This window comes from Bos taurus, chromosome 6 (genome assembly GCF_002263795.3).
Source record: "Bos taurus isolate L1 Dominette 01449 registration number 42190680 breed Hereford chromosome 6, ARS-UCD2.0, whole genome shotgun sequence".
NCBI classification, from domain to species: Eukaryota; Metazoa; Chordata; class Mammalia; order Artiodactyla; family Bovidae; genus Bos; species Bos taurus.
The window spans coordinates 15717008-15741557 of record NC_037333.1 but is presented as its reverse complement, the minus strand read 5'-3'; the positions used below and the strand labels follow the sequence as shown (position 1 = coordinate 15741557).

Here is a 24550-nt window from a genome sequence, read left to right as displayed (position 1 = left end):
CACCTGCCTCCCTTTTACTTTGAAACTCAAACAGATCTTTCTCATGTTAGTGCTGTTTTCCTTTTCTTACTAAAGCCCTGGCTCTTTTTCTCTTCTTTTTTTCTACTAGCAAACTTACCCTTTTCTTTCTCTCACAACCCATTTCTTCCTGAAACTTCCTCTGCATGTCAGAGATCATGGCAGTTAGTGTATCTTGAAGCTGGGATTCCAACTTGGTTCTGATGGCAAAGCCATCACACTCAACCATCATGACCCTGCAGAAGGACTTAGAGCTGGGCATGGAGGGAAAGACAGGGTCTGTTAGGCAGAAGGGAATAAAGAAGGCATTTCAATATGTCAGTGGCACACAGCTTATCTGGCTGGGGCCCAAGTTCCTGCTGAAAGAGAATAATAAGCGATGGGGCTGTAGAGGGGAGGGGGCCTGTACTGCTCAGGTGAGGCTCACAGACTGTACTGACCCTTGCTCGATACTTTGTGTTGTTTAATCTTTATATTGACTCCACAAGACCCACAAGATATGGGTATCCCCACCTAAGGCTTCAGAGAACAAAAGCACAGTCCTATGACTTATCTGTAATCTCCTGCCATCAGAGAATACCAGTCTTTTCAACTATGGGGTCACTGTGCTTTCTATCAGTACTTTATATAAGCTATTGAAGTCTTCAGGGTTTTAAGTGAAGTGGTTAGGATTGTATTTAGGAAAAAGATGCGATGAAAGAGAAGCCTGAGTCTTCTTTTGACCTGATACTGAATATCATTTGAAGGCAGTAGCCCTTGTCCAGCACTAAAATTGGGATTTCAAAATGATTCTATGCTGAAATTTAGAAGTAGTGACCTGAAAGCCACAGAGGGTCTTCTAGAACCCAGCTACTCTGAAGTATGGTCTTCGCGCCTATAACTTGAGTATAATCCTGGGCTTATTAAAAATGCAATTTCTCATCCACACACCTATGGACACCTTATCTTTGACAAAGGAGGCAAGATATACGATGGAGAAAAGACAATCTCTTTAACAAGTGGTGCTGGAAAACTGGTCAACCACTTGTAAAAGAATGAAACTAGAACACTTTCTAACACCATACACAAAAATAAACTCAAGGTGGATTAAAGATCTAAACGTAAGACCAGAAACTATAAAACTCCTAGAGGAGAACATAGGCAAAACACTCTCCAACATAAATCACAGCAGGATCCACTATGACCCACCTCCAAGAATATTGGAAATAAAAGCAAAAATAAACAAATGGGACCTAATTAAACTTAAAAGCTTTTGCACAACAAAGGAAACTAAAAGCAAGGTGAAAAGACAGCCTTCAGAATGGGAGAAAATAATAGCAAATGAAGCAACTGACAAACAACTAATCTCAAAAATATACAAGCAACTCCTACAGCTGAATTCCAGAAAAATAAATGACCCAATCAAAAAATGGGCCAAAGAACTAAATAGACATTTCTCCAAAGAAGACATACGGATGGCTGACAAACACATGAAAAGATTCTCAACATCACTCATTATCAGAGAAATGCAGATCAAAAGCACAATGAGGTACCATCTCACTCTGGTCGGAATGGCTGCGATCCAAAAGTCTACAGTCAGTCAGTGCTGGAGAGGGTGTGGAGAAAAGGGAACCCTCTTACACTGTTGGTGGGAATGCAAACTAGTACAGCCACTATGGAGAACAGCGTGGAGATTCCTTAAAAAGCTGGAAATAGAACTGCCTATGACCCAGCAATCCCACTGCTGGGCATACACACCAAGGAAACCAGAAATGAAAGAGACACGTGTACCCCAATGTTCATCGCAGCACTGTTTATAATAGCCAGGACATGGAAGCAACCTCAATGTCTATCAGCAGACAAATGGATAAGAAAGCTTTGGTACATATACACAGTGGAATATTACTCAGCCATTAAAAAGAATACATTTGAATCAGTTCTAATGAGGTGAATGAGACTGGAGCCTATTGTACAGAGTGAAGTAAGCCAGAAAGAAAAACACCAATACAGTATACTAACACATATATATGGAATCTAGAAAGATGGTAATGATAACCCTGTATGCGAGACAGCAAAAGAGACACAGATGTATAGAACAGTCTTTTGGACTCTGTGGGAGAGGGTGAGGGTGGGATGATTTGGGAGAATGGCATTGAAACATGTGTATTATCATATGTGAAACGGTTCAGGTTCAATGCATGAGACAGGGTGCTCAGGGCTGGTGCACTGGGATGACCCAGAGGGATGGGATGGGGAGGGAAGTGGGAGGGGGGTTCAGGATGGGGAACACATGTACACCCATGGTGGATTCATTTCAATGTATGGCAAAACCAATGCAATATTGTAAAGTAATTAGTCTCCATTTAAATAAATTTATATTAAAAAAATGCAAAATCTCATACCCCTACCTCAGACTTAACTAGATCAAAAATCTCTGGGAGTGGAGTCCAGGAAGCTGTGCTTTTAACAAGCCCTGTTTATTTAGCAATGGACAATATTATGGTGCCCACATGATTATTAGGTATGCAGAAGCTTGAGAAAGCTTTGATATTTTCCCCTGGGCACTTTACCTGCTTTCAGCATTTCCTGGTTGTCTAATGACTGCCTCTAAAATGATTTCTTCAATAGTAGTACAGAAACTTCATCAGCACATTAAACAATAAGTACTTTATGAGCAATGTATCATCATTGGCATCTAGGAAGCTGACTTATAAACTGTCTTTAGCATTAAGTTTAACTCTAGCATAAAATTTAACTTGCACGTGAAGGTGGCAGCATATGGAAAAACATTTGGGAGGCTATACACCAAAACTGTGAAAGAGGAAGTTATTCATGACACTTGTTAAGGAATGTGGGGTAGACTTTATTCAGGGGGACTGCCATGGGAAAAGTGGGGATTTGTGTCCAAGGAGCAAAGTTGGGCACACGTTGCGGGGAGGTGGTAGATGGGAAATTACTAAGAGGATAGGGTAATTTTTTGCTAACTTGACCTGGCAGGATTCTTGTTGAAGACAGACTGGGGTGATCAGATAATACCTGGGGAACGGTGGAGGACGAGGAATTTGATCAGATACTGAGGGCTGTGTTGGGGGGGAAGGGGGTGGCTAAGCTAACTTGACAATATTCTTGCTTAACTCCCAGAGGACATGCGCAGGTTGGGATTTAGTCAGGCTCAGAGGATCCCAACTCAAGTTTGTCCAGGAGCGAGTCTTCGTCATCTCTACTGTGATTATCTTTGGGGAAAGTTGGGGGACTGTGGAGAAGTAAAGGGAGGGGCTTTAACTTTTACCACCTACATTTAAAAAACATTTTATAGGAGGGTAGTTGCTATCTTCCCCTACCTTTTATATTATACTCTTATACATGGATAATCATTTATATCATTACAGGTTTTGTGTGTGAAACTGTGTGGAAACCTGAAATTCTATCAATCAAATCTTTATAGTACACTGGTGCCATCTGATGGTAAGCTTTCTTATCACTTCTGTGATTTCCCCAGGCTAATTTTTCATCTTTCTAAATTAAGTGAGAAATGTGAGTTTTGAGCAAAACAGACTTTTCTTGTGTTACCCCTTCTACTCTTCCCCATCAGAGTTCAGTTTCTGCCTTCTCTGCTCCCATAAGATCTGATGTCTTTTGGCAAACTCCCATCCCAGTAATCAAAGGAGTTAGAGATGACTTGGAAGTAGTTTCTGCCCTCAGTACATTTTTACCTGGCAAGACTCTAAGCAGATAATTATAACAAAGTGTGGTACACACTTAATAAAATGTTAATAGAATGGTGGGGGGAATATGTTAACTAGTATAATGAAAGCACTATAAGAGTGATACAAATTATTACAGGAATTCAGAGGGTTATGAATTCCATATTTAGGTATACCTTCTAGAGTTTTTGTTCATAATGGTTAGTAATAATTTTAAAGTTATTTTAAAAAGTACATTTTATCCATCCTCTATTATCAACTTTTTTTTTCCTAACAGAAATCACAGTTAGTTATAAACATGGCCTTCCCTTGATAACACTTACTCTGCCATCCAGAAAAGAGCGCTGTCAATTTGTAGTCAAGCCAATGTTATCAACCGTGGGTTCATTCCTTCAGGACCTACAAAATGAAGACAAAGGTATCAGAACAGCTGCCATCTTCACAGCAGGTATATATATATATTTTTCCAGCTTTGTCTTTTTTTCTTCTTTTGAACCTTTGTTTTGTTTCTTTACTTTCTACAAAATTATTATATAATAAATGGTTGGTCTTTACTGAGTCCTTCATTTTTGAACATGAGTGATGTAAAAAAAATGAACTCTAATGGATAAAAAAGAAATGGAAGTTTAATTCATGTTTTGGTTATTTATTTCATAAACTTAGCCCCCAGATTTTTCTCTGAGAAAATTTTAATGACATAGTAATTATCATCTAGTTTTCTGTAAGAAATGTGAATAATTAGAAAATGAAATGCAGGCTCCATGATTGAAATAGACAGTGAATAATACACAAAGAGTTCATTGATCTTTGTTATAAAGCAGTTTTAGAGTGTTTTTTGACAGAATTAATAGGCAGAATTAATTCTCAGGAAACTAGTATGATACCAGCAGAGGTAGTTAATCAGATAGACTTTTAAATAAATGTAGCATATAGCTTTTATATTTGTATGATCTAAGGACATAAAAGCAGGCCCTACGGCCCCTAAAAGAGAATAAAGAATTCTTACCCCAGCCCGATATACCAGGCTACTATAAATATAAACAAATGAATAAATTTGCACTGTTATTTTATTGTAGTATTTACATTCTTAGAATAAGCTTATTTAAAAGTTAATGATTACTATGACAGTTTTGGAAAGGAAATTAACTTGGTTCTGTCCAAGTTCAGAACCAATTAAGGGATAGATATAAAAGTTGGAAGAGTAGAGATTAACAACTAATTTACTTAACAAGCATTGAGCAGCTAACAGATGTGACCTGAAACAAATAGACTGCCAGATATTTCTCCAGCAAAGATGGCTTTATTGCAGAGAGTGGAGAACTGCAGTTCAGTGTCTGCAGCCACTCACACGAGTCACGTGTGAGGATTTGCAAGACGAGGGAAGGAGGACGCTTCTGAAGAAGGAAAGGAAGCGGGGAGGACAGCAGCAAACAGAGGGTCCCTGGCTTTTCACTGGCTGGGTCCTTGGTAAAGAGGAGGCGCCCTCTTCCTGCTGGGCAGTGCCCACAGGGTGTGAGAGCTCCCCCTTCTGGTCTCCAGACTCTATTTAATTGAAGTTCCTGTGTATTAATCCTATATGCCAGGCCTTGTTCTAGATGCTAGAGACAGCAAAGAACAATAGAGATTAAACTCCTGTTCTTATGGAACTAACATTTTACAAGGAGAAAGAAACAAAATAAATAATTTATAAATTATATAAACTTTAAATTTGTATATTAGATAATAAGTGTTCCAGTGAAAAGGCAGAGTCATGGGGAGGTGGGAGTGTGTGCGTTTGGGGGAGGTACTCACTAAGGTCACATTTGAGTGAAGACCTGGAAGAGATATGACAGGGATGGGAGAAGAGCTTTCCAGACAGAGACCCTCAGGTGGGAGCTAACTCCACCCTCAGCCGTAAAGGGAGGGAGCTGGATACAGGTAGGAGGGGTAGGGCAGACTAGGGAAAGCCTCCATTGTAGGTTGTTGGAAGGACTTTGGATTCAACTGGAAGGGGAGTTTCTTCCTGGTAAAACCAAGGTCAGAGAAATGAGGATTTAGCCCTGTGGCCACAATGGCCTAATACTTCATCCTTGACTGGACGTATTCCTGCCAGTCGCAGGAACACCGAATCCCCGGGGCCTTCCCTACGGGGCAAGGCCTGCCTTCCTCAGAAGAGGCAGAATTCAGAAGGGCACCAAACACAGTGCTCACATGGAGTGGGGCCAGAAAAGCACCAGCATTCTTAGAGTACAGGTGCTCTTTGGACTGAGTGAAAACACTTTCTTGGGGTTCATGTCAGTACTTGCCCAAGAATAGGTGAAAAATTCATCACTGTATCATGAGCTCCTTAAAAGTGTTTCATATCCGTCTCTAGCTGATCCTGTATTAGTATAAAGGAGAATGTAGTACTTCAACTGAGAAATCATACTCGGCTGATTTCTTTTTATTATACTATTTTAAGGAGCAGTTTTGAAGTCATTTAAATGTAAATTTTTAAATGACACTTGCAAATCAGATAAAATGGATTTGGTGTGTTGCTGATCTTTTTTTTTTTTTTTTAAGAGGCTCTGTGGGTGGAATTTGCCGGCATTTAATTTGGGCTTGAAAAGAGTGTTCTAAGCTTGTCACAGTTTTGCCCATAACGTGGGTGGAGTTATTTGGCAATTCCTGGGAAGATGATCTCACCCCAGCTGATGAACAGGAACCCAAACAGCCATATTCTAGGAACAGACCCAGGTGCAGACTTGACTTGCTGCCTTCTGGAACAAAAGAACTGCTGAGAACCAGACAGGAGGCAGGCATCTGGGTTCTTCCTGATTTTACTAGCAGTGTTACTCTTACCATGCGTATTAGTGTAGCTGAAACCTCTCTGGTTGAATGCAGCCAAGCAGATACCAGGCCAGGTGAGAATATATGTCTTGGACTTTATATCAGGTAATCATGTACAGACTATTCTGAAAGAATAATGATAGAGGAAACCCCTCCCAGCACTTTTTTTTGCTTATTATTCAATGAGTTTGAATCTTAACCCCTGGGTTACATTAAACTTCAAAAATATAAGAACAGCTAGGCTAGATAGGAAGCTGTGCAAAGCACACTGACGTTGAAATTTTCCTAGAGATTTTTTTTTCTGAAATGTTCCTAGGATATTTGAAATCACTGTTAGAATCTCTCCTGCCTCTCTCCAGCCTTTAAACATGCCACACAGGTGCATGCTTGCTCCTGCCACAGTTTTGCCTCTTTTCATCTTTCCTAAGCTAGAAAGGGAGGCAGCCCTGTGTGGTCGTGGTTTGAGGTGGTTTAAACAATACAACTCACTCATCTTTAGTAATTAAAAATAAAAGTGTTAGTCACTCAGTCGCATCTGACTCTTTGCGACCCCGTGGACTGTAGCCCACCAGGCTTCTCCGTCCGTGGCATTCTCCAGGCAAGAATACTGGAATGTGTTGTGTTTCCTTCTCCAGGGGATCTTCCCGACCCAGGAATTGAACCTGTGTCTCCCTCACTGCAGGCAGATTCTTTACTGTCTAAGCCACCAGGGAAAGCAAAAGTTACTCAGTTGTTTCTGACTCTTGTGACTCCATGGCCTGTATAGTCCGTGGAATTCTCCAGGCCAGAATACTGGAGTGGGTAGCGTTTCCCTTCTCCCAGGGGTCTTCCCAACCCAGGGATCGAACCCAGGTCTTCCACATTGCAGGTGGATTCTTTACCAGTTGAGCCACAAAGGAAGTTCGAAAAAAATAAAAGAAAGGTGGGCTTTTTTAAAATGTTAACTACCTGTGTTCCTCCACCACGAAGTCAGGGGCTTGGCCATAAGCCACAGAGATGGACACTGGCTGAGCTGAGGAGAGTGTCAGCAGGCTTTCTAATTGGAACTGGCAGAAAACCAGGCTCAGAAGACGGCAGGAGCCACAGAAGGCCGTGGGTGAAGAAGTTAGCCTGGGAATGGTTGGCGGGCTTTGCTGCTGGCACCCCGTCCCCCAGCCTCCACCTCTGCCTCCAATGGCCTTGCTGCGATGAGTCCCTGCCTCCCTCCCCGGAATCTGTGCATGACTGTCTGTAGGAACTGTCCAGTCTCACCAGCAGCGTCAGTCTGGACCCCAGCCCTGCTGACAGAGAGGGGGTGATGGGGGGTCTGCTTGTTCGTCTTGGTCCAGGGTAACGGGCAGTATTGGGAGCATTACTCCCAGTGGGAACAGTATTGGGTATTGGGGAGCTTCTGCCCACCCAAAAAGGCAAATGTCCACTGCTGTATTATAAAGACCTGTTGAAAAATGGTTCTTATTATTCTAAAACAAGGACATATTTTTGCATTTTCAGATGGCACTGAAATTGCAGCTTCAACCTTGATGGAAATTTTGCTAAAGAATGATTTTAAACTTGTTATTGATAAAATAACATATGATGTACAGTGCCCTATGAAAGGTAAGAAGCACAGCTGTGAACTATCTTCACATTTCCCTGTTGCTGTGGGCCTTTTTTCAGGGAGCAGGCTTATCCTGAGAATCTTTTTAATTAACCGAATGACCAAGAAGGCTTTGGAGAACCAGTATTTAAGCTTTTCTAGCAGGGTAGAAGTGATCGGTAGAAGTTGGGTGTCAGGGCTTAATGTAGTCTCACATACTCTTTTTAGACTTTTAAGACTTTGTTGTAGGATCTTGAATGCTTAATCTGACATTATTGGGTTAAGAAGAAGTGGACCTGAAAATCAGGAACTCAAGTGTATACTGTTGTACAGTTTTTAGCTCTTTTTTTTTTTTAAGTAGGCTTTATTTTTTAAAGGGCAGTTTCGAGTTCATAGCAAGATTGAGCAGATAGTACAGAGGTCCTGTATACTAATGTACCCATTCCCCGCAGACTCCCCTACTGTAAACACCAGAATGGAACATTTCTTTTTGTCATGAACCTACATCGAAACATCGTTATCAGTCCAAGTCCATACTTTACATTATGGTTTGCTCTTGGTGTTGTATGTTTTATGGGGTTTTAAGGCTATATTTTATTACTGAACTGTAGTTGCTTTACAGTGTTTCAGAGTTCCACACAGTGATTCAGTTGTGTGTGTGTGTGTGTGTGTATGTGTGTGTATATGACTGAGATTCTTGTCCGTTATAGATTATTACAAGATACTGAATGTAGTTCCCTGTTGCTTTATTGTTGTTTTCCAGTCCCTAAGTTGTGTCCATCTCTTTGAGACCCCATGAACTGCAGCATGCCAGGCTTCCCTGACCGCCACTATCTCACAGATAGGATGAGATGGCTGGATGGCATCACTCACTCAGTGGACACACGTTTGAGCAAATCCTGGCAGATAGTGTTTATTTTGTATGTAGTAGTATGTATATGTCAATTCCAGATTTCCAATTTATCTCTGGCTTGTTTTATGGGTTCTGATAAATGTATAATGACATGGATTCACCATTCCATTGTCATTTCACACAGAATAGTTCCACTGCCCCCAAAATCCTCTGTGCTCCTCCTTCATCTCTACCTAACCCCTAACTTCTGGCAGCCGCTCATCTTTTTCCGGTCTCCATAGTTTTGCCTTTCCAGAATGTTGTATAGTTGAAATGGTACAATATGTAGCTTTTTTTCAGACTGGCTTCTTTCACTGAGTAGTATGCATTTACGTTTTCTCGTCTTTTCATGGCTTTACAGTTCATTTCTTGTGAGCGCTATTATTCCATTGTCTGGATGTATCATAGGTTATGTATCTGTCCACCTACTGAGGGACATCTTGGAGGTTTCCAAGTCTTGACCATTACAAATAAAATGGCTACAAATGTGTATGCAGGTTTTTATGTGGACATAATTTTTCAGTTTTTTTGGGTAAATGCCAAGGGGCATGATTGCCCGTATAATGCATATATTTCGTTGTGTAAGAAACTCTTCCAAACAAGCTGCACCATTTTGTATTCCCATCAGCAGTGAATGAGAGTTACTGTTGCTCTACATCTTTGCCAGCATTTAGTGTTGCCAGTGTCTTGAATTTTGGCCTTTCTTAAGGTGTGAAGTAGCAGCATTTCCTTGTTTCAGTCTGCACTTGCCTGGTAACTATTTCACATGTTTACTTACTATCTATATATCTTGTTTCGTGTGGTGTCTCTTCAAGCCTTTGACCGGCTTTTTAAGCATGTTGTTAATTTTTAAGGTTTCTTTGTATATTTTGGGTAACAATTCATTATCAGATCTCTATTGTGCAGGTATTTCTCCCACTGTTTTTCATTTGGTTGTCAAGGTCTTTTGCAGAGAAGGGGTTTTGTTTTAATGAATCTGAGTTTATCAGTTATCTCTTTTGTGGACTGTGCTCTGGCTGTTGTATCTAAAAAGTCATGGCCAAACCTGTTCTTGCATGTTGCCTACTTTTCCCATCATGGGCCTTACCATATTAATCACATCTGTCTTGATTTCCTGGTCTGATAATTCCAAAATCCCTACCATATCAGATTCTGATGTTTGCCTTGTTTCTTTTTTTTTTTTTCCTTAAAAATCAAATTTATTCTTTTTTTTTTTTTTTTTTAGTCAGTGTAATTTTATTGGCAGCAGTTCTTCCCCAAACGAAAGCCAAACTTAAGGATTACAAATCACAAAAGTTTTTCAACAATTTGCATGTTGGGCTGTCAGGTTGCTCACCCTTAGTACTTGGTCATTTTCCATCCAGCTCTAGGATTTTCTCAGGTTGAGAAATACTTCTTTGTCATCAGTTAGGCTGACGGGTCTGGAGCAGGACAAAAATCTCTAGAGATTCAAATGTCCACATGTTCAAGAATTCTTTTTTTTTTTTTTTCACCTTTGCCAATAGGTTATTTTTATTTTATTTTTTTTTATATTTTTTAATGTAATATTAATTTAATATTTGAAATCAGGCAATGTAATTCTCCACATTAACAAAACAAAGGGGGAAAAACATGATCATCACAAGAGATTCAAAAAGTGGTTTAGACAAAATGTAATACCAATTCATGACAAAAACTCTCAGGAAACTAACAATAGAAGGGAATTTCCTCAGTCAGGTAAAGTACTTTTAAGAAAAATCTGTATGACATAATAATTTTTTTTTTTTTCCCCAAATCTTCCCACCCTCTCCCTCTCCCACAGAGTCCATAAGACTGTTCTATACATCAGTGTCTCTTTTGCTGTCTCGTATACAGGGTTATCGTTACCATCTTTCTAAATTCCATATATATGCGTTAGTATACTGTATTGGTGTTTAAAAAGCCATTAAAAAGAATGCATTTGAATCAGTTCTAATGAGGTGGATGAAACTGGAGCCTATTATACAGAGTGAAGTAAGCCAGAAGGAAAAACATCAAATTTATTCTTAAACCATCTAAAATCTAAGGAATATAATAATCCAATCAATTACAGTGAACAATTGCTTTAGAATTATAAAATGTTCTTCTATATCCTTAAATTTTAATGAAAATTAACCTTCATTATTAAACAAAAAAGTTTTTTTTTTTAATATGAATGTTTACTTGAGATAATTACAGATTCATCTATTCAATATTACTCTCAATAGCTTTTGGGGGGACTTCATAAAGTGTCACAGTTGCAGTTGGATAAATGAGTACAGTGATATCTATTCAGTGATCTATTACATTTTTCTAAGTATTAAATTTAAAGCTTCTTATTTTCATTTAATTGCTCATGCATCAGTTTAACAGTTCAGACAAAATTTCCAATTTATCAGTCACAAATTGAAAGTAAATAGCTTAGTGGGAGTTTGAGAAAAATAAAATTCTTCAGAAATAGTAGTTTCTAAAGACTTTAAAGTTCATAATTAAATGGACTGAGTTATGATATTAACAAGATGTACACAGGAAGTTTAAAATATCACACAAGCAGAAAGTTGAAAGGAGCTTTGAGCTCTCATTAAAGTTCTTAAAATATATATTGAAATTATTTATTACCAGTCTCTTGTTGTCAACTTTACATTTATTTTACCAATTATCTGAGCACCCACTTGCAGAGTAAAGCTCTGCGTCCTTGATTCCCTTACAGTGAATTGTTCCTGTTTTAATACTCAATTGGTTTTGACTTTTTGAAAAGTGTATTTTATATTCACTGTGTGTAAAAGTCGCTCAGCTGTGTCTGACTCTTTGTGACCCCATGGACTATAGCCTGTCAGGTTCCTCTGTCCATGGAATTCTCCAGGCAAGAATATTGGAGTGGGTGAAGTGAAGTGAAAGTTCTCAGTCATGTCCGGCTCTTTGTGACCCCATGGACTATACAGTCCAAGGGATTCTCCAGGCCAGAATACTGGAGTGGGTAGCCATTCCCTTCTCCAGGGGATCTTTCCCAATCCAGGGATCGAACCCACGTCTCTCTCATTGCAGGAGGATTCTTTACCAGCTGAGCCACAAGGGAAGCCCAAGAATATTGGAATGGGTTGTCATACTCTCCTCCAGAAGATCTTCCTGACCCAGGGATCAAACCCACGTGTCTTATGTCTCCTGCACTGTAGGCAGATTCTTTACCATTGAGCCACCAGCTCTTCCATTCTCCAGGGGATCTTTCCAATCCAGGGATCAAACCCAGGTCTCCTACATTGCAGGCTGATTCTTTACTCTCTGAGCCACTGGGTCATTGCTGCTGCTGCTGCTGCTAAGTCGCTTCAGTCATGCCCGAACTCTGTGTGACCCCATAGATGGCAGCCCACCAGGCTCCGCCGTCCCTGGGATTCTCCAGGCGAGAACACTGGAGTGGGTTGCCATTTCCTTCTCCAATGCATGAAAGTGAAAAGTGAAAGTCAGGTCGCTCAGTCGTGTCCGACTCTTAGCGACACCATGGACTGCGGCCCACCAGGCTCCTCCGCGCATGGGAATTTTCCAGGCAAGAGTACTGGAGTGGGGTGCCATTGCCTTCTCCACTGCCTTGTTTCTTTAGATGGTTTTTTTCTTGCCTTTTACCTGCTTTGTAATTTTTTGGTTGAAAGCTGGACATGATACTATTGAAAATAGAAGCTGAAGCAAGTAGGTCTCTATTGTGAGGTACTACGTGAGTCTGACCAGGAGTTCAGCTGTTTGCTATAGCTGTAGGTATCAGAGGCTTCAGTTTCTTCTAGTGACCCTGTTTTCTCTCCCCTGTTATGTTCAAGTTTCTCCAGAAATTCTTACTTGAATAGAGTCTGTGTCTTGCACAGAACTGGAGCCCTATTGATGTAATGTTAAGGTATTGGGGAGGAGAAGCAGTGTATAATCTTATGATTAAGTCTCAGGGTTTTTACTGGGCCAGGATTACTGTGCTGTGACCTTCAGAAGAGTTTATCTTTTTTTTTCTCTTTCCAATATGAGACAGGAAGGTTAGAGGGGCCTGGAGTTGGCTAATTGCCCTTCCTCCAGGCCAAATTAGGCTCTGGTAGAGCACAGTGATGGAGAAGGCAATGGCACCCCACTCCAGTACTCTTGCCTGGAAAATCCCATGGACGGAGGAGCCTGGTAGGTTGCAGTCAATGGGGTTGCTAAGAGTCGGACACGACTGAGCGACTTCACTTTCACTTTTCACTTTCATGCATTGGAGAAGGCAATGGCAACCCACTCCAGTGTTCTTGCCTGGAGAATCCCAGGGACGGGGGAGCCTGGTGGGCTTCTGTCTATGGGCTCGCACAGAGTCGGACACGACTGAAGCGACTTAGCAGCAGCATAGCACAGTGCATCCTTGAACAGCACAGGTTAGAACTGTGTGGGTCCACTGACATGCAGGTCTGTTTGAGTGAGCACTGCAGTACCACGTGGTCCACAGTTGGTTGAGTCCATAGAATCATGGACACAGAGGGCCAGCTATGAAGTTACATGTGGATTTTTGACTACGTGGGGAGTCGGTGCTCCTAACCCCAACGTTATTTGAGGGTCAACTGGTTATTTCCTAGGTATAGAGAAAGTAATGCTCAGGTCTATTTCAGAATGGTTAATTTTCTACTGTCTCTGCTGGAAGCAGATCTCTGACCTTCACTGTGAGAAGCTGATGGGACTGCTGGAGATAAAACTCATCAATGTGAGTGTGTTTATTTCTCAAACTAGTCAGCACTGAGCCTCCAGCATTTCAACAGTTGTAGTTTATTGTTCCTACCTGTATTGGCTCCAGAGGATTCTGCTTAGTTAACTGTGATTGTGGACTGCTGAGGGTAGGGTGAATAGTGAGTCTGTGCCTTAATAAACAGATGATGAGACAAGTAAATCAACATGTAAGGGAGGGCCCATGTTTATAATTAGAATGCCAGGTTCTGACTGGTAAATATGGGAGGGCTGCTGTAGTTGAAAAACCATTATATTGCAGCCAAATTCAGGCAAGAATCATCAACAGATACCAAGGGGATTGAGAGGAGTGGGAGGAGGTGATTTAGATAAAATAAAGAACAGTGAAGAACTATAAAAACAATTGAAAAACAAGTAATAAAATGGCGATAAGTACATACTTATCAATAATTACTTTAAATGTCAATGGACTGACTACGCCAATCGAAAGACATAGGGCAGCTGTTTGGATTAAAAAAGACAAGAACTTTTTGTATGTGGCCAACAAGAGACTCACTTGAGAGCTAAAGACACATAGAGACTGAAAGTAAGGGATGGAAAAGGTGTTTCATGCAAATGGAAAACGAGTGAAAGACCTCAGTAGCCATTTCTCCAAAGAGGACATACAGGTGGCAGCAGGGACATGAACAGATGCTCAGCATCACTAGTTATCAGAGAAATGCAGATCCAGACAATGCAGTATCGCTTCACACCTGCTAAGAGTGACTGTCATCAACAAGTCTACAAATAACAAATGCTGGCCAGGACGCAGAGAAAAGGGAACCCTTCTGCACTGTAGGTAGGAATGTAAATCAGTGCAGGCATTTGGGAAACTGTGGAGGTCCCTCAAAAAGCTAAAAATAGGACTAGCACTAGCATGTGCCCCAGCGATTCCACGCCGGGTATGTATATGGAAAAAATGAAAGCGTGAACTGGAGAAGATACATGCGCCCCAGTGTTCATAGCAGTTCTGGTTACAGTAGCCAAGATATGGAAGCAGCCCAAGTGTCCACCAACAGATGTGTGTGTGTGTATTGGAATACTGCTGTATATACTCAGACCTCAGTAGACATTTTGGAATGTCTGCTCAGCCATAAAATGAATGAATATTGCTCAGCCATAAAAAAAAAAAAGAATGAAATTCTGCCATCTGCTGCACCATGAATGGACCTAGAGAGTATTATGCTTAGTCCGACAAAGACACATACTATATGATATCATTTATATGTGAAATCTAAAAAACAAAGCAAATTATATAGCAAAACAGAAGCCGACGCACAGATATAGAAAACAAACTAGTGGGAACCAGTGGGGAGAAATAAGGGGCGGGGAGGCAAGACAGGGGTAGGGGATTAAGAAATACAAACTACTATGTATAAAATAAGCAAGAATACAGCACAGAAAATTACAGCCATTATTTTCTAATAACTTAATGGAGTGTAATATGTAAAAATACAGAATCACTATGCTGTACACCTGAAACTAATATAATATTATGTCAACTATATATATATGGCAGTAAAAAAAAAAAAGAGGAAATGCTGACAAAAATGGGAGTAAGTCATAAGGACACAGGAGCCAGCTGGAGGGTCTCCCACTAACCATATCTGGTACAATTTGAACATCCTTGGCTCCCATGCTTGTGACTTGCCTGCCCCTTTTTATTTTAAACATTTTCTTTCTTTCTCATGTAACTAGATGATTCAGGCTGATCTTGTACTCCAGCACTGATACCAGCCTTTTCGCTGAAGATACCTCCAAGAAAAATATTTCTAAAAATGTAAAAAAGAAAAAATTTAAATAATTAAAAAAATCAGAAACTGCGGTTCCCCTGAGATCTATATCTTATTGAAAATAACTTACACTTGAATTGCTTTTCAAATGTATACTGTACTGTTGTTTACATGTTTGTACACCAGCTTCCCTCCCCAGTGGACCCTAAAATGATTTTGGATAGAGAGCTGAGGGTTAAGAAGGATCTTAGGTTAACTCAGGTATAAAAGTGAACCTGTAAACTGATGTGTGACAAACTCAGGTGAGGTATTTACATGGGTTCTGGTACATGGATACTCCTTTTTCCTGTATTACTCTTCCTTTTTTTTTTTTTTTTTAAAAGAAAAGAAACAGTGCTGGTCATATTACAAAAGAAAAAAAGACAAAAACATAATGTATTTTAAACCTACTGTCTGGTTATTATTATTCCAGAAAGAGATGAATGTCCTCACCTGAGACAGAAATAAAGGCCGATATCAAATGCCCCTCAGGGAGTGGGGAGCACCCAGACAGGCAGCCATGGGGGCGCAGATTTTGTTCCCTGAGGAAAAGATGTGGTGGCTGCCTCACGTTTCCTCTGTGTCTTCTTTTCTCAGAAAACCTGAGCAGCGAGCAGGCTACTGAGATGGAAAACATGAAATCTTTGGTCTACAGACTGTTCACCGCCTTGCATTTAGAAGAGTTTCAGAAGAAGAGAGAGCACCATCTGCTGGAGAAAATCGACCACCTGAAGGGACAGCTGCAGCCCCTCGAACAGGTTTGGAAGCATCTCAGTTGAGTCTGTTTGTAAATAATCATCGTTTGGTCACAAAGTCGTGTCTGACTCTTCAGCGACCCAATAGACTATAGGCCGCCAGGCACCTCTGCCCATGAGATTTTAATACTCAGTATTGGTATAACTGCTCCATCTGAGCGTTTTTCTGAATGCTTCACATAGGTTTATTTTCTCCTTTAATCCTCGCAGTGAACCTGTGAATTCGGTATTATCAGCCTCATTCTTTGCATGAGGAAACTCAGACAGCAAAGGTACATAGTTACTATGTGGAAGAGAACTTAGCTCTGGCAGTCTGACTCTGCTGCCATCTTAGACTCTGTGCTGTGCGTTCTGTCTGTGGATGGGCCAGGGTCTCAGTGAGTGTGTATAAGATCAACTGCGATACACTAGCTGGAGCACTACCATTTTTTTTTTTTTAAGACAATGGGCCCTCCACTCCCACTCTGCTCAACTGAATTGCAATTGGAAAGTTAGCAGTGGCTTCCGAACATCTGAAGTTAATCAGTGGTGGAAGGAAAACAAAACCACAAACTTTTCTAGGGAGGAGGGGCAGGAGTCTGTTTTAAGGGAAAAATGCATTTTTTTAAACCTCGTGTTCCTATTTGTGATTTTTAAAAATGGGTAGGTATATGTGTATCTTTGTGTATGAATAAAGAGTTTCTAGAGATAGAAAAAATATTGTTTTATTGAAGTATAGGTGATTTACAGTATTATAGTCTCTTGTACAGCAAAGTGATTCACACATTCTTTTTTACATTCTTTTCTATTATAGTTTGTTATAGGATATAGAGCTATGAAGGGACAGGCTACCCACTCCAGTATTCTTGGGCTTTCCTTGTGGCTCAGCTGGTAAAGAATCCACCTGCAATGCAGGAGACCTGGGTTCAGTCCCTGGGTTGGGAAGATCCCCTGGAGGGTAGGGTACGGCAACCTACTCCAGTATTCTTGCCTGGAGAATCCCCATGGACAGAGGAGCCTGGCAGGCCACAGTCCATGGGGTCACAGAGTCAGACACGACTGAGCAGCTAAGCACACCCATATTTTCATTTTATCTTTACTTAAAGTTGATAATACATTGCACTTGTGTTAAGATTAAAAAATCTAAAAAAATGGCTAATAGAAAGCTTTCCTTCTACTGTCCTCTCAGCACCATATCCCTGAACTGTGAATCATTTCAGACTTTATCTGTGTACAAATACATGATTTTGTTCCCTTTTCCAGTAAAGAGTATATGCTGTTGTACACTAGTCTCACCTTTTTTCACTGACGGTATATCCAGGAAAGATCTCCACATTGTACCTAGATAGTTTTTGTTTTTTTACGCTTAAGAATGAACCTATAACGAATCATGTGTGTGCAAGTATTACCTGTAGGATACACAGAAGTGAAATTGCTGGGTCAAAGAAAGTAGACATAATTTTAGCTAGGTTTAGAAGGTGACTTCTGGGCTTTTCATTGTATACCCTTCTGTTTATTTTTTCCATGACCAGGTATTACCATTATAATTTAAAAAATGGTTGACTAATGAATTGATTTGGAAATAAGTGATCACTCATGAACGTACATGTTTTATAAATTCTGGTTTTTCACAAATCTTACCTCTTTAATGCAGATGTGTATTACTTTCATTCCTTTGCTTTTTTTTTTTTTTAAATTGGTGCACTGTAAACAACTAACACTGAAACCATACTCACAGAAAACTAGTCAGTCTAATCACACTAGGACCACAGCCTTGTCTAACTCAATGAGACTAAGCCATGCCCGTGGGGCAACCCAAGTGGGCGGGTCATGGTGGAGAGGTCTGACAGAATGTGGTCCACTGGAGAGGGGAATGGCAAAGCACTTCAGTATTCTTGCCTTGAGAACCCCATGAACGGTATGAAAAGGCAAAATGATAGGATACTGAAAGAGAAACTCCCCAGGTCAGTAGGTGCCCAGTATGCTACTGGAGATCAGTGGAGAAATAACTCCAGAAAGAATGAAGGGATGGAGCCAAAGCAAAAAGAATACCCAGCTGTGGATGTGACTGGTGATAGAAGCAAGGTCCGATGCTATAAAGAGCAATATTGCATAGGAACCTGGAATGTCAGGTCCATGAATCAAGGCAAATTGGAAGTGGTCAAACAAGAGATGTCAAGAGTGATTGTCAATATTCTACGAATCAGCGAACTGAAATGGACTGGAATGGGTGAATTTAACTCAGATGACCATTATATCTACTACTGTGGGCAAGAATCCCTCAGAAGAAATGGAGTAGCCATCATGGTCAACAAGAGAGTCCGAAATGCACTACTTGGATGCAATCTCAAAAACGACAGAATGATCTGTGTTCGTTTCCCAGGCAAACCATTCAGTATCACAGTAATCCAAGTCTATGCCCCAACCAGTAACGCTGAAGAAGCTGAAGTTGAACGGTTCTATGAAGACCTACAAGACCTTTTAGAACTAACACCCAAAAAAGATCTCCTTTTCACTATAGGGGACTGGAATGCAAAAGTAGGAAGTCAAGAAACACCTGGAGTAACAGGCAAGTTTGGCCTTGGAATACGGAATGAAGCAGGGCAAAGACTAATAGGGTTTTGCCAAGAAAATGCACTGGTCATAACAAACACCCTCTTCCAACAACACAAGAGAAGACTCTACACTTCGACATCACCAGATGGTCAACACCGAAATCAGATTGATTATATTCTTTGCAGCCAAAGATGGAGAAGCTCTATACAGTCAACAAAAACAAGACCAGGACCTGACTGTGGCTCAGATCATGAACTCCTTATTGCCAAATTCAGACTTAAATTGAAGAAAGTAGGGAAAACCACTAGACCATTCAGGTATGACCTAAATCAAATCCCTTATGATTATACAGTGGAAGTGGGAAACAGATTTAAGGGCCTAGATCTGATAGATAGAGTGCCTGATGAACTATGGAATGAGGTTCGTGACATTGAACAGGAGACAGGGATCAAGACCATCCCATGGAAAAGAAATGGAAAAAAGCAAAATGGCTGTCTGGGGAGGCCTTACAAATAGCTGTGAAAAGAAGAGAAGCGAAAAGCAAAGGAGCAAAGGAAAGATATAAGCATCTGAATGCAGAGTTCCAAAGAATAGCAAGAATAGAGAAGAAAGCCTTCCTCAGCAATCAATGCAAAGAAATAGAGGGAAAAAACAGAATGGGAAAGACTAGCGATCTCTTCAAGAAAATTAGAGATACACTCGATAAAGGACAGAAATGGTATGGACCTAACAGAAGCAGAAGATATTAAGAAGAGGTGGCAATAATACACAGAAGAACTGTACAAAAAAGATCTTCATGACCCAGATAATCATGATGGTGTGATCACTCACCTAGAGCCAGACATCCTGGAATGTGAAGTCAAGTGGGCCTTAGGAAGCATCACTATGAAAAAAGCTAGTGGAGGTGATGGAATTCCAGTTGAGCTATTTCCAAATCCTGAAAGATGATGCTGTGAAAGTGCTGCACTCAATATGCCAGCAAATTTAGAAAACTCAGCAGTGGCCACAGGACTGGAAAAGGTCAGTTTTCATTCCAATTCCAAAGAAAGGCAATGCCAAAGAGTGTTCAAACTACCGCACAATTGCACTCATCTCATATGCTAGTAAAGTAATGCTCAAAATTCTCCAAGCCAGGCTTCAGCAATGTGTGAACCGTGAACTTCCTGATGTTCAAGCTGGTTTTAGAGAAGGCAGAGGAACCAGAGATCAAATTGCCAACATCCACTGGATCATGGAAAAAGCAAGAGAGTTCCAGAAAAACATCTATTTCTGCTTTATTGACCATGCCAAAGCCTTTGACTGTGTGGATCACAATAAACTGTGGACAATTCTGAAAGAGATGGGAATACCAGACCACCTGACCTGCCTCTTGAGAAATTTGTATGCTGGTCAGGAAGCAACAGTTCGAACTGGACATGGAACAACAGACTGGTTCCAAATAGGAAAAGGAGTACATCAAGGCTGTATCTTGTCACCCTGCTTATTTAACTTATGTGCAGAGTACATCATGAGAAACGCTGGACTGGAAGAAACACAAGCTGGAATCGAGATTGCTGGGAGAAATATCAATAACCTCAGATATGCAGATGACACCACCCTTATGGCAGAAAGTGAAGAGGAACTCAAAAGCCTCTTGATGAAAGTGAAAGTGGAGAGTGAAAAAGTTGGCTTAAAGCTCAACATTCAGAAAACGAAGATCATGGCATTCGGTCCCATCACTTCGTGGGAAATAGATGGAGAAACAGTGGAAACAGTGTCAGACTTTATTTTTTGGGGCTCCAAAATCACTGCGGATGGTGACTGCAGCCATGAAATTAAAAGACGCTTACTCCTTGGAAGGAAAGTTATGACCAACCTAGATAGCCTATTCAAAAGCAGAGACATTACTTTGCCAACAAAGGTCCGTCTAGTCAAGGCTATGGTTTTTCCAGTGGTCATGTATGGATGTGGACTGTGAAGAAGGCTGAGCGCTGAAGAATTGATGCTTTTGAACTGTGGTGATGGAGAAGACTCTTGAGAGTCCCTTGGACTGCAAGGAGATCCAACCAGTCCATTCTGAAGGAGATCAGCCCTGGGATTTCTTTGGAAGGAATGATTCTAAAGCTGAAACTCCAGTACTTTGGCCACCTCATGCGAAGAGTTGACTCATTGGAAAAGACTCTGATGCTGGGAGGGATTGGGGGCCCGAGGAGAAGGGGACGACAGAGGATGAGATGGCTGGATGGCATCACTGACTCAATGGACATGAGTCTCAGTGAACTCCGGGAGTTGGTGATGGACAGGGAGGCCTGGCGTGCTGCGATTCATGGGGCCACAAAGAGTCGGACATGACTGAGCAACTGAACTGAACTGAAACAACTAACAGTCATTTGTTTTTCCCTCAGATGAAAGCTAGAATCGAAGCTCGCTCAGAAGCCAAAATCAGTGGACTCCTGTGGGCTGGATTAGCGATGCTGTCTGTTCAGGGCGGAGCAATGGCCTGGCTCACCTGGTGGGTGTACTCCTGGGATATCATGGAACCAGTTACATACTTCATCACATTTGCAAATTCCATGGTCTTTTTTGCGTACTTTATAGTCACTCGACAGGTAAGTAGAGTGTTTAGAAAATGGTTAAGTTATAACGTCTTTTGTAAATAATTCCTCACTCAAGTAATGAACAAAAAAATCCTTCTTACTTATTGAATTACTGCTACCTGGGTTCTTTTCAGCTGTTAAATTTTGTTGTTTTTCCAGATGGAGATTTATATTAGCATAGAGAAAGTGTGTATAACCTCTATAGTGAAAATATAGTGCAACTTAAACCCCTCCTTTGAGATACACACATCAAATTTGTGTACTCTGAAAATATAGTGCAACTTAAACCCCTCCTTTGAGATACACACATCAAATTTGTGTACTCTGCGTCCTGTTTATAAATGAATTTCTATTTCAAACCACCCAGAAACTTTAGCTTTGTCTAGTGATTGTTTTGCCAAAAGTATCCATTTTCCATTTCCTCTCTTCTATCCCTGCATGTGTGATTTCTCTTCTCTGCTTGCTTGCTTTTGAAAGGAACAGTTGATCTCGAGTGAGACTAAATGTTTCACTTGCGTTGCCTTATGCTGGCTCTGATGGCTACAAATATGATGGCAAATATTGTACTGATGTGCCTTCCTCTGCTTTATTGTTGCTAAGACAAGTGTCTTTCTTGCTGAGGTATTATGTTCATTTAAAGCATGTTCTGTTTTGCTTTGCTTTTTTTTAGGATTATACTTACTCAGCTGTAAAGAGTAGGCAGTTTCTTCACTTCTTCCATAAGAGATCAAAGCAACAGCATTTTGATGTGGAACAGTACAACAAGCTAAAAGATGACCTTGCTAAGGTACCTCATTGCAAATATGACATCTTACAGCCAGTCTTATTTGGGAGCCAGAATTTAGGGTCAGGGAAGCATCCTCAGTGGCTCACTCACACAGGTTAAATCTTGGTCCTACATAGGCTTCTCTGTATTTTGGTTTGTTCAGTGAAACAGCTGACATGTCCTGATACTAATTTCCTACAGTTTTTTGGTCATCTGTATTCTACATGGGGATAGCTTTAAATGTAAATAGGAAAAGTCTTAAATGACTCTGAGATAATAATAGTTTTCAACAGAAATCTATTTCTAAGTGAAGATGTGTTTTTAAAGAAAGAAGTCCAATATCAAGCTCAATTGCAAATTTTGAACCCATTAAGAACATAAGACTTTTAGGAAGGTGAGCACTCTGTTAAGACAATTTTGAACTCTAAATACTTTCCAGGTTTCTTCTTCTTAAAAACAGAAGCCATATGGCATTCCTCCTTTCATCTTTTCCTTCTTTCAGATGAGAAAACAGAGGTGTATACCCTGTTGCAAAGTGGGGAAACCAGGGTATGAAGCCAAAAGTTTGGCTCTGGAGCGGTACTCTGGAGCACTTCCATATAATCTGATTCCTAGGCAGCTGTTATCTCTGGCCTCTCAGCAGACCCATTAGTTTTTTAATTTTTCTTAGCAATTTTATAACAAAGTTTTAGAAAAAAATGTCTTCTACTGTTCAATACATAATCATTTAATAGCCAGTGATCAATCATATCTTTTGTTACCTGTATCTTCTAAACTACCCATCCCTCAAATTTTTAAAAAAGGAAAGATATAACAGGAATTTATAGTCCAAAAATTGGAGATAAAGAGGCTTTAAAAATACATTTACATTCCATATAATCATTCCTTAGGAAAAATGTAATGATGCTTTTTGGGATACTTACATTTAAATGATCCAATCCAAGAAGGCTGAAGAATGTTCTCCTAACTAGTTTCCAGCACTGGGCATTGAAGATTTAGATCTTTAAGGTAATAAAGTTGAGAAAAAGGGGAAGCTAATAGGTCAGATTAATGGAGTTTTTGTTGTTGTTGTTTTGTTGCTGCTATTGTTTTTCATGAGCTAGAAAAACCACTATAGAGGGGAAAATGAACATAATAACTATAAGGAAGTACTATAAACTCACAGTTTATTTACTATATATAATATAGTATAGTGTATATACATATAGTATATAAAGCATATACTATAAACTCATACTATAAAACTCTTCTACAAAAGCATCCACATAAATTGAACTATCGTGGGCAGTTGCCACTTGTCGTTTCGGTCTGTGTGTTGGCCTCAGGAGATGTTAGAGTTATGAGCTTCCTTGCAGCAGTGGTTCTCTCTGATCAGTGCCCCTCCTCTTCCCTTGGACAGGCCACTGAAGCCCTGAGACATGTGCGCCGCTCTCTCTATTTGCGGATGCAAGTAGAGGAACTCGATGAAAGGAAGTAATCTTACATTTTTATTAATCTTACATTTTTAATGTCAGTGAATTTTTCCATGATGTGTTTATTTTGCAACTGGAACTTTTTGAATCCCACAGTTCATTTGCATTTGACTGTTTCAATCTCTTGTTAATTAAAAAAAAATGCTTGCAAAACACAGGTATTCTATGATGCTCTCATTTGAGATTTTCGGTTTGTGGATTTTCACGGCTTGTTGAGGTTTACTGCTGGAAGGATCTGGGCTGCACCCATCAAAATCAACGCTGCTGCTGTTACAGGTCATCATTTAAGCAGCTCTGTCAGCCTGTCCCGTGTTCCTTCCTGTGCGGACGTGAAACGGTCAGTGTGCCTGGGTTCCCTTTCTTAGGCTTCATTTAAAATCATCTGGTCATTAATTTCTTTTTAATTCACAGTAGTTGGAAAATTTTTATCATTTGATAGTTAAAATTATTATAAAATATCATTTGAAATGTTTCATCTTAATATTTACTCAAGTTACTCTTTATCATTTGTTGTCAAGTATTGTTCTAGACACTTTACATATAATTATTTGTAATCCTATAATCCTATGAGGTTGCTGTTTTTAATCCCAATAAGGAAACTAAGCTTTAGCATGGTTAATTTGCCCAGGTGTACATAGCCAGAAAAGATTTAAGCACCTACTCAGAGTAGATGATAAATCTGTATAAATGTACAACTCATGGTGTTCAGTCCATTACCTAGGATGTCACCTTTTCAGTGATTGACTACGGGACAGAAAGGGTAATGATGACACCCTGATACTGAGATTTGCTTTAAGAAAAAGAACACTGTTTTAAGGGTATACCTTTCAGTCAAATCAGATTCAAACTTCAAACACCTTAATTAGAGCAACACCCAGTGATCAGGGTGCTAGTCTGTATCAGTATCTCTGAAACCCGCAGAGTCTGGATTAGCAGTATGTTAAGTGTTTTATTAACAAGCTAAGAATATGCACTTAT

General features: G+C 40.2%; 1 protein-coding gene across 3 annotated transcripts in view; it reads left to right on the top strand.

Annotated features, from left to right (window-relative positions):
* Positions 1–23727, top strand: part of MCUB (mitochondrial calcium uniporter dominant negative subunit beta) — a 95333-nt gene extending 71606 nt beyond the window's left edge. The window contains exons 3-9 of one of the 3 annotated variants that reach the window (XM_024993090.2): positions 3387–3462; positions 3979–4149; positions 8001–8105; positions 16066–16226; positions 21143–21346; positions 22005–22121; positions 23500–23727. In XM_024993090.2, coding sequence (XP_024848858.1) covers positions 3387–3462; positions 3979–4149; positions 8001–8105; positions 16066–16226; positions 21143–21346; positions 22005–22121; positions 23500–23577 — 912 coding nt within the window. In that variant the 3' untranslated portion in view covers positions 23578–23727. 3 annotated transcript variants of the gene reach the window in all.
* The last annotated feature ends 823 nt before the right edge of the window (positions 23728–24550 follow it).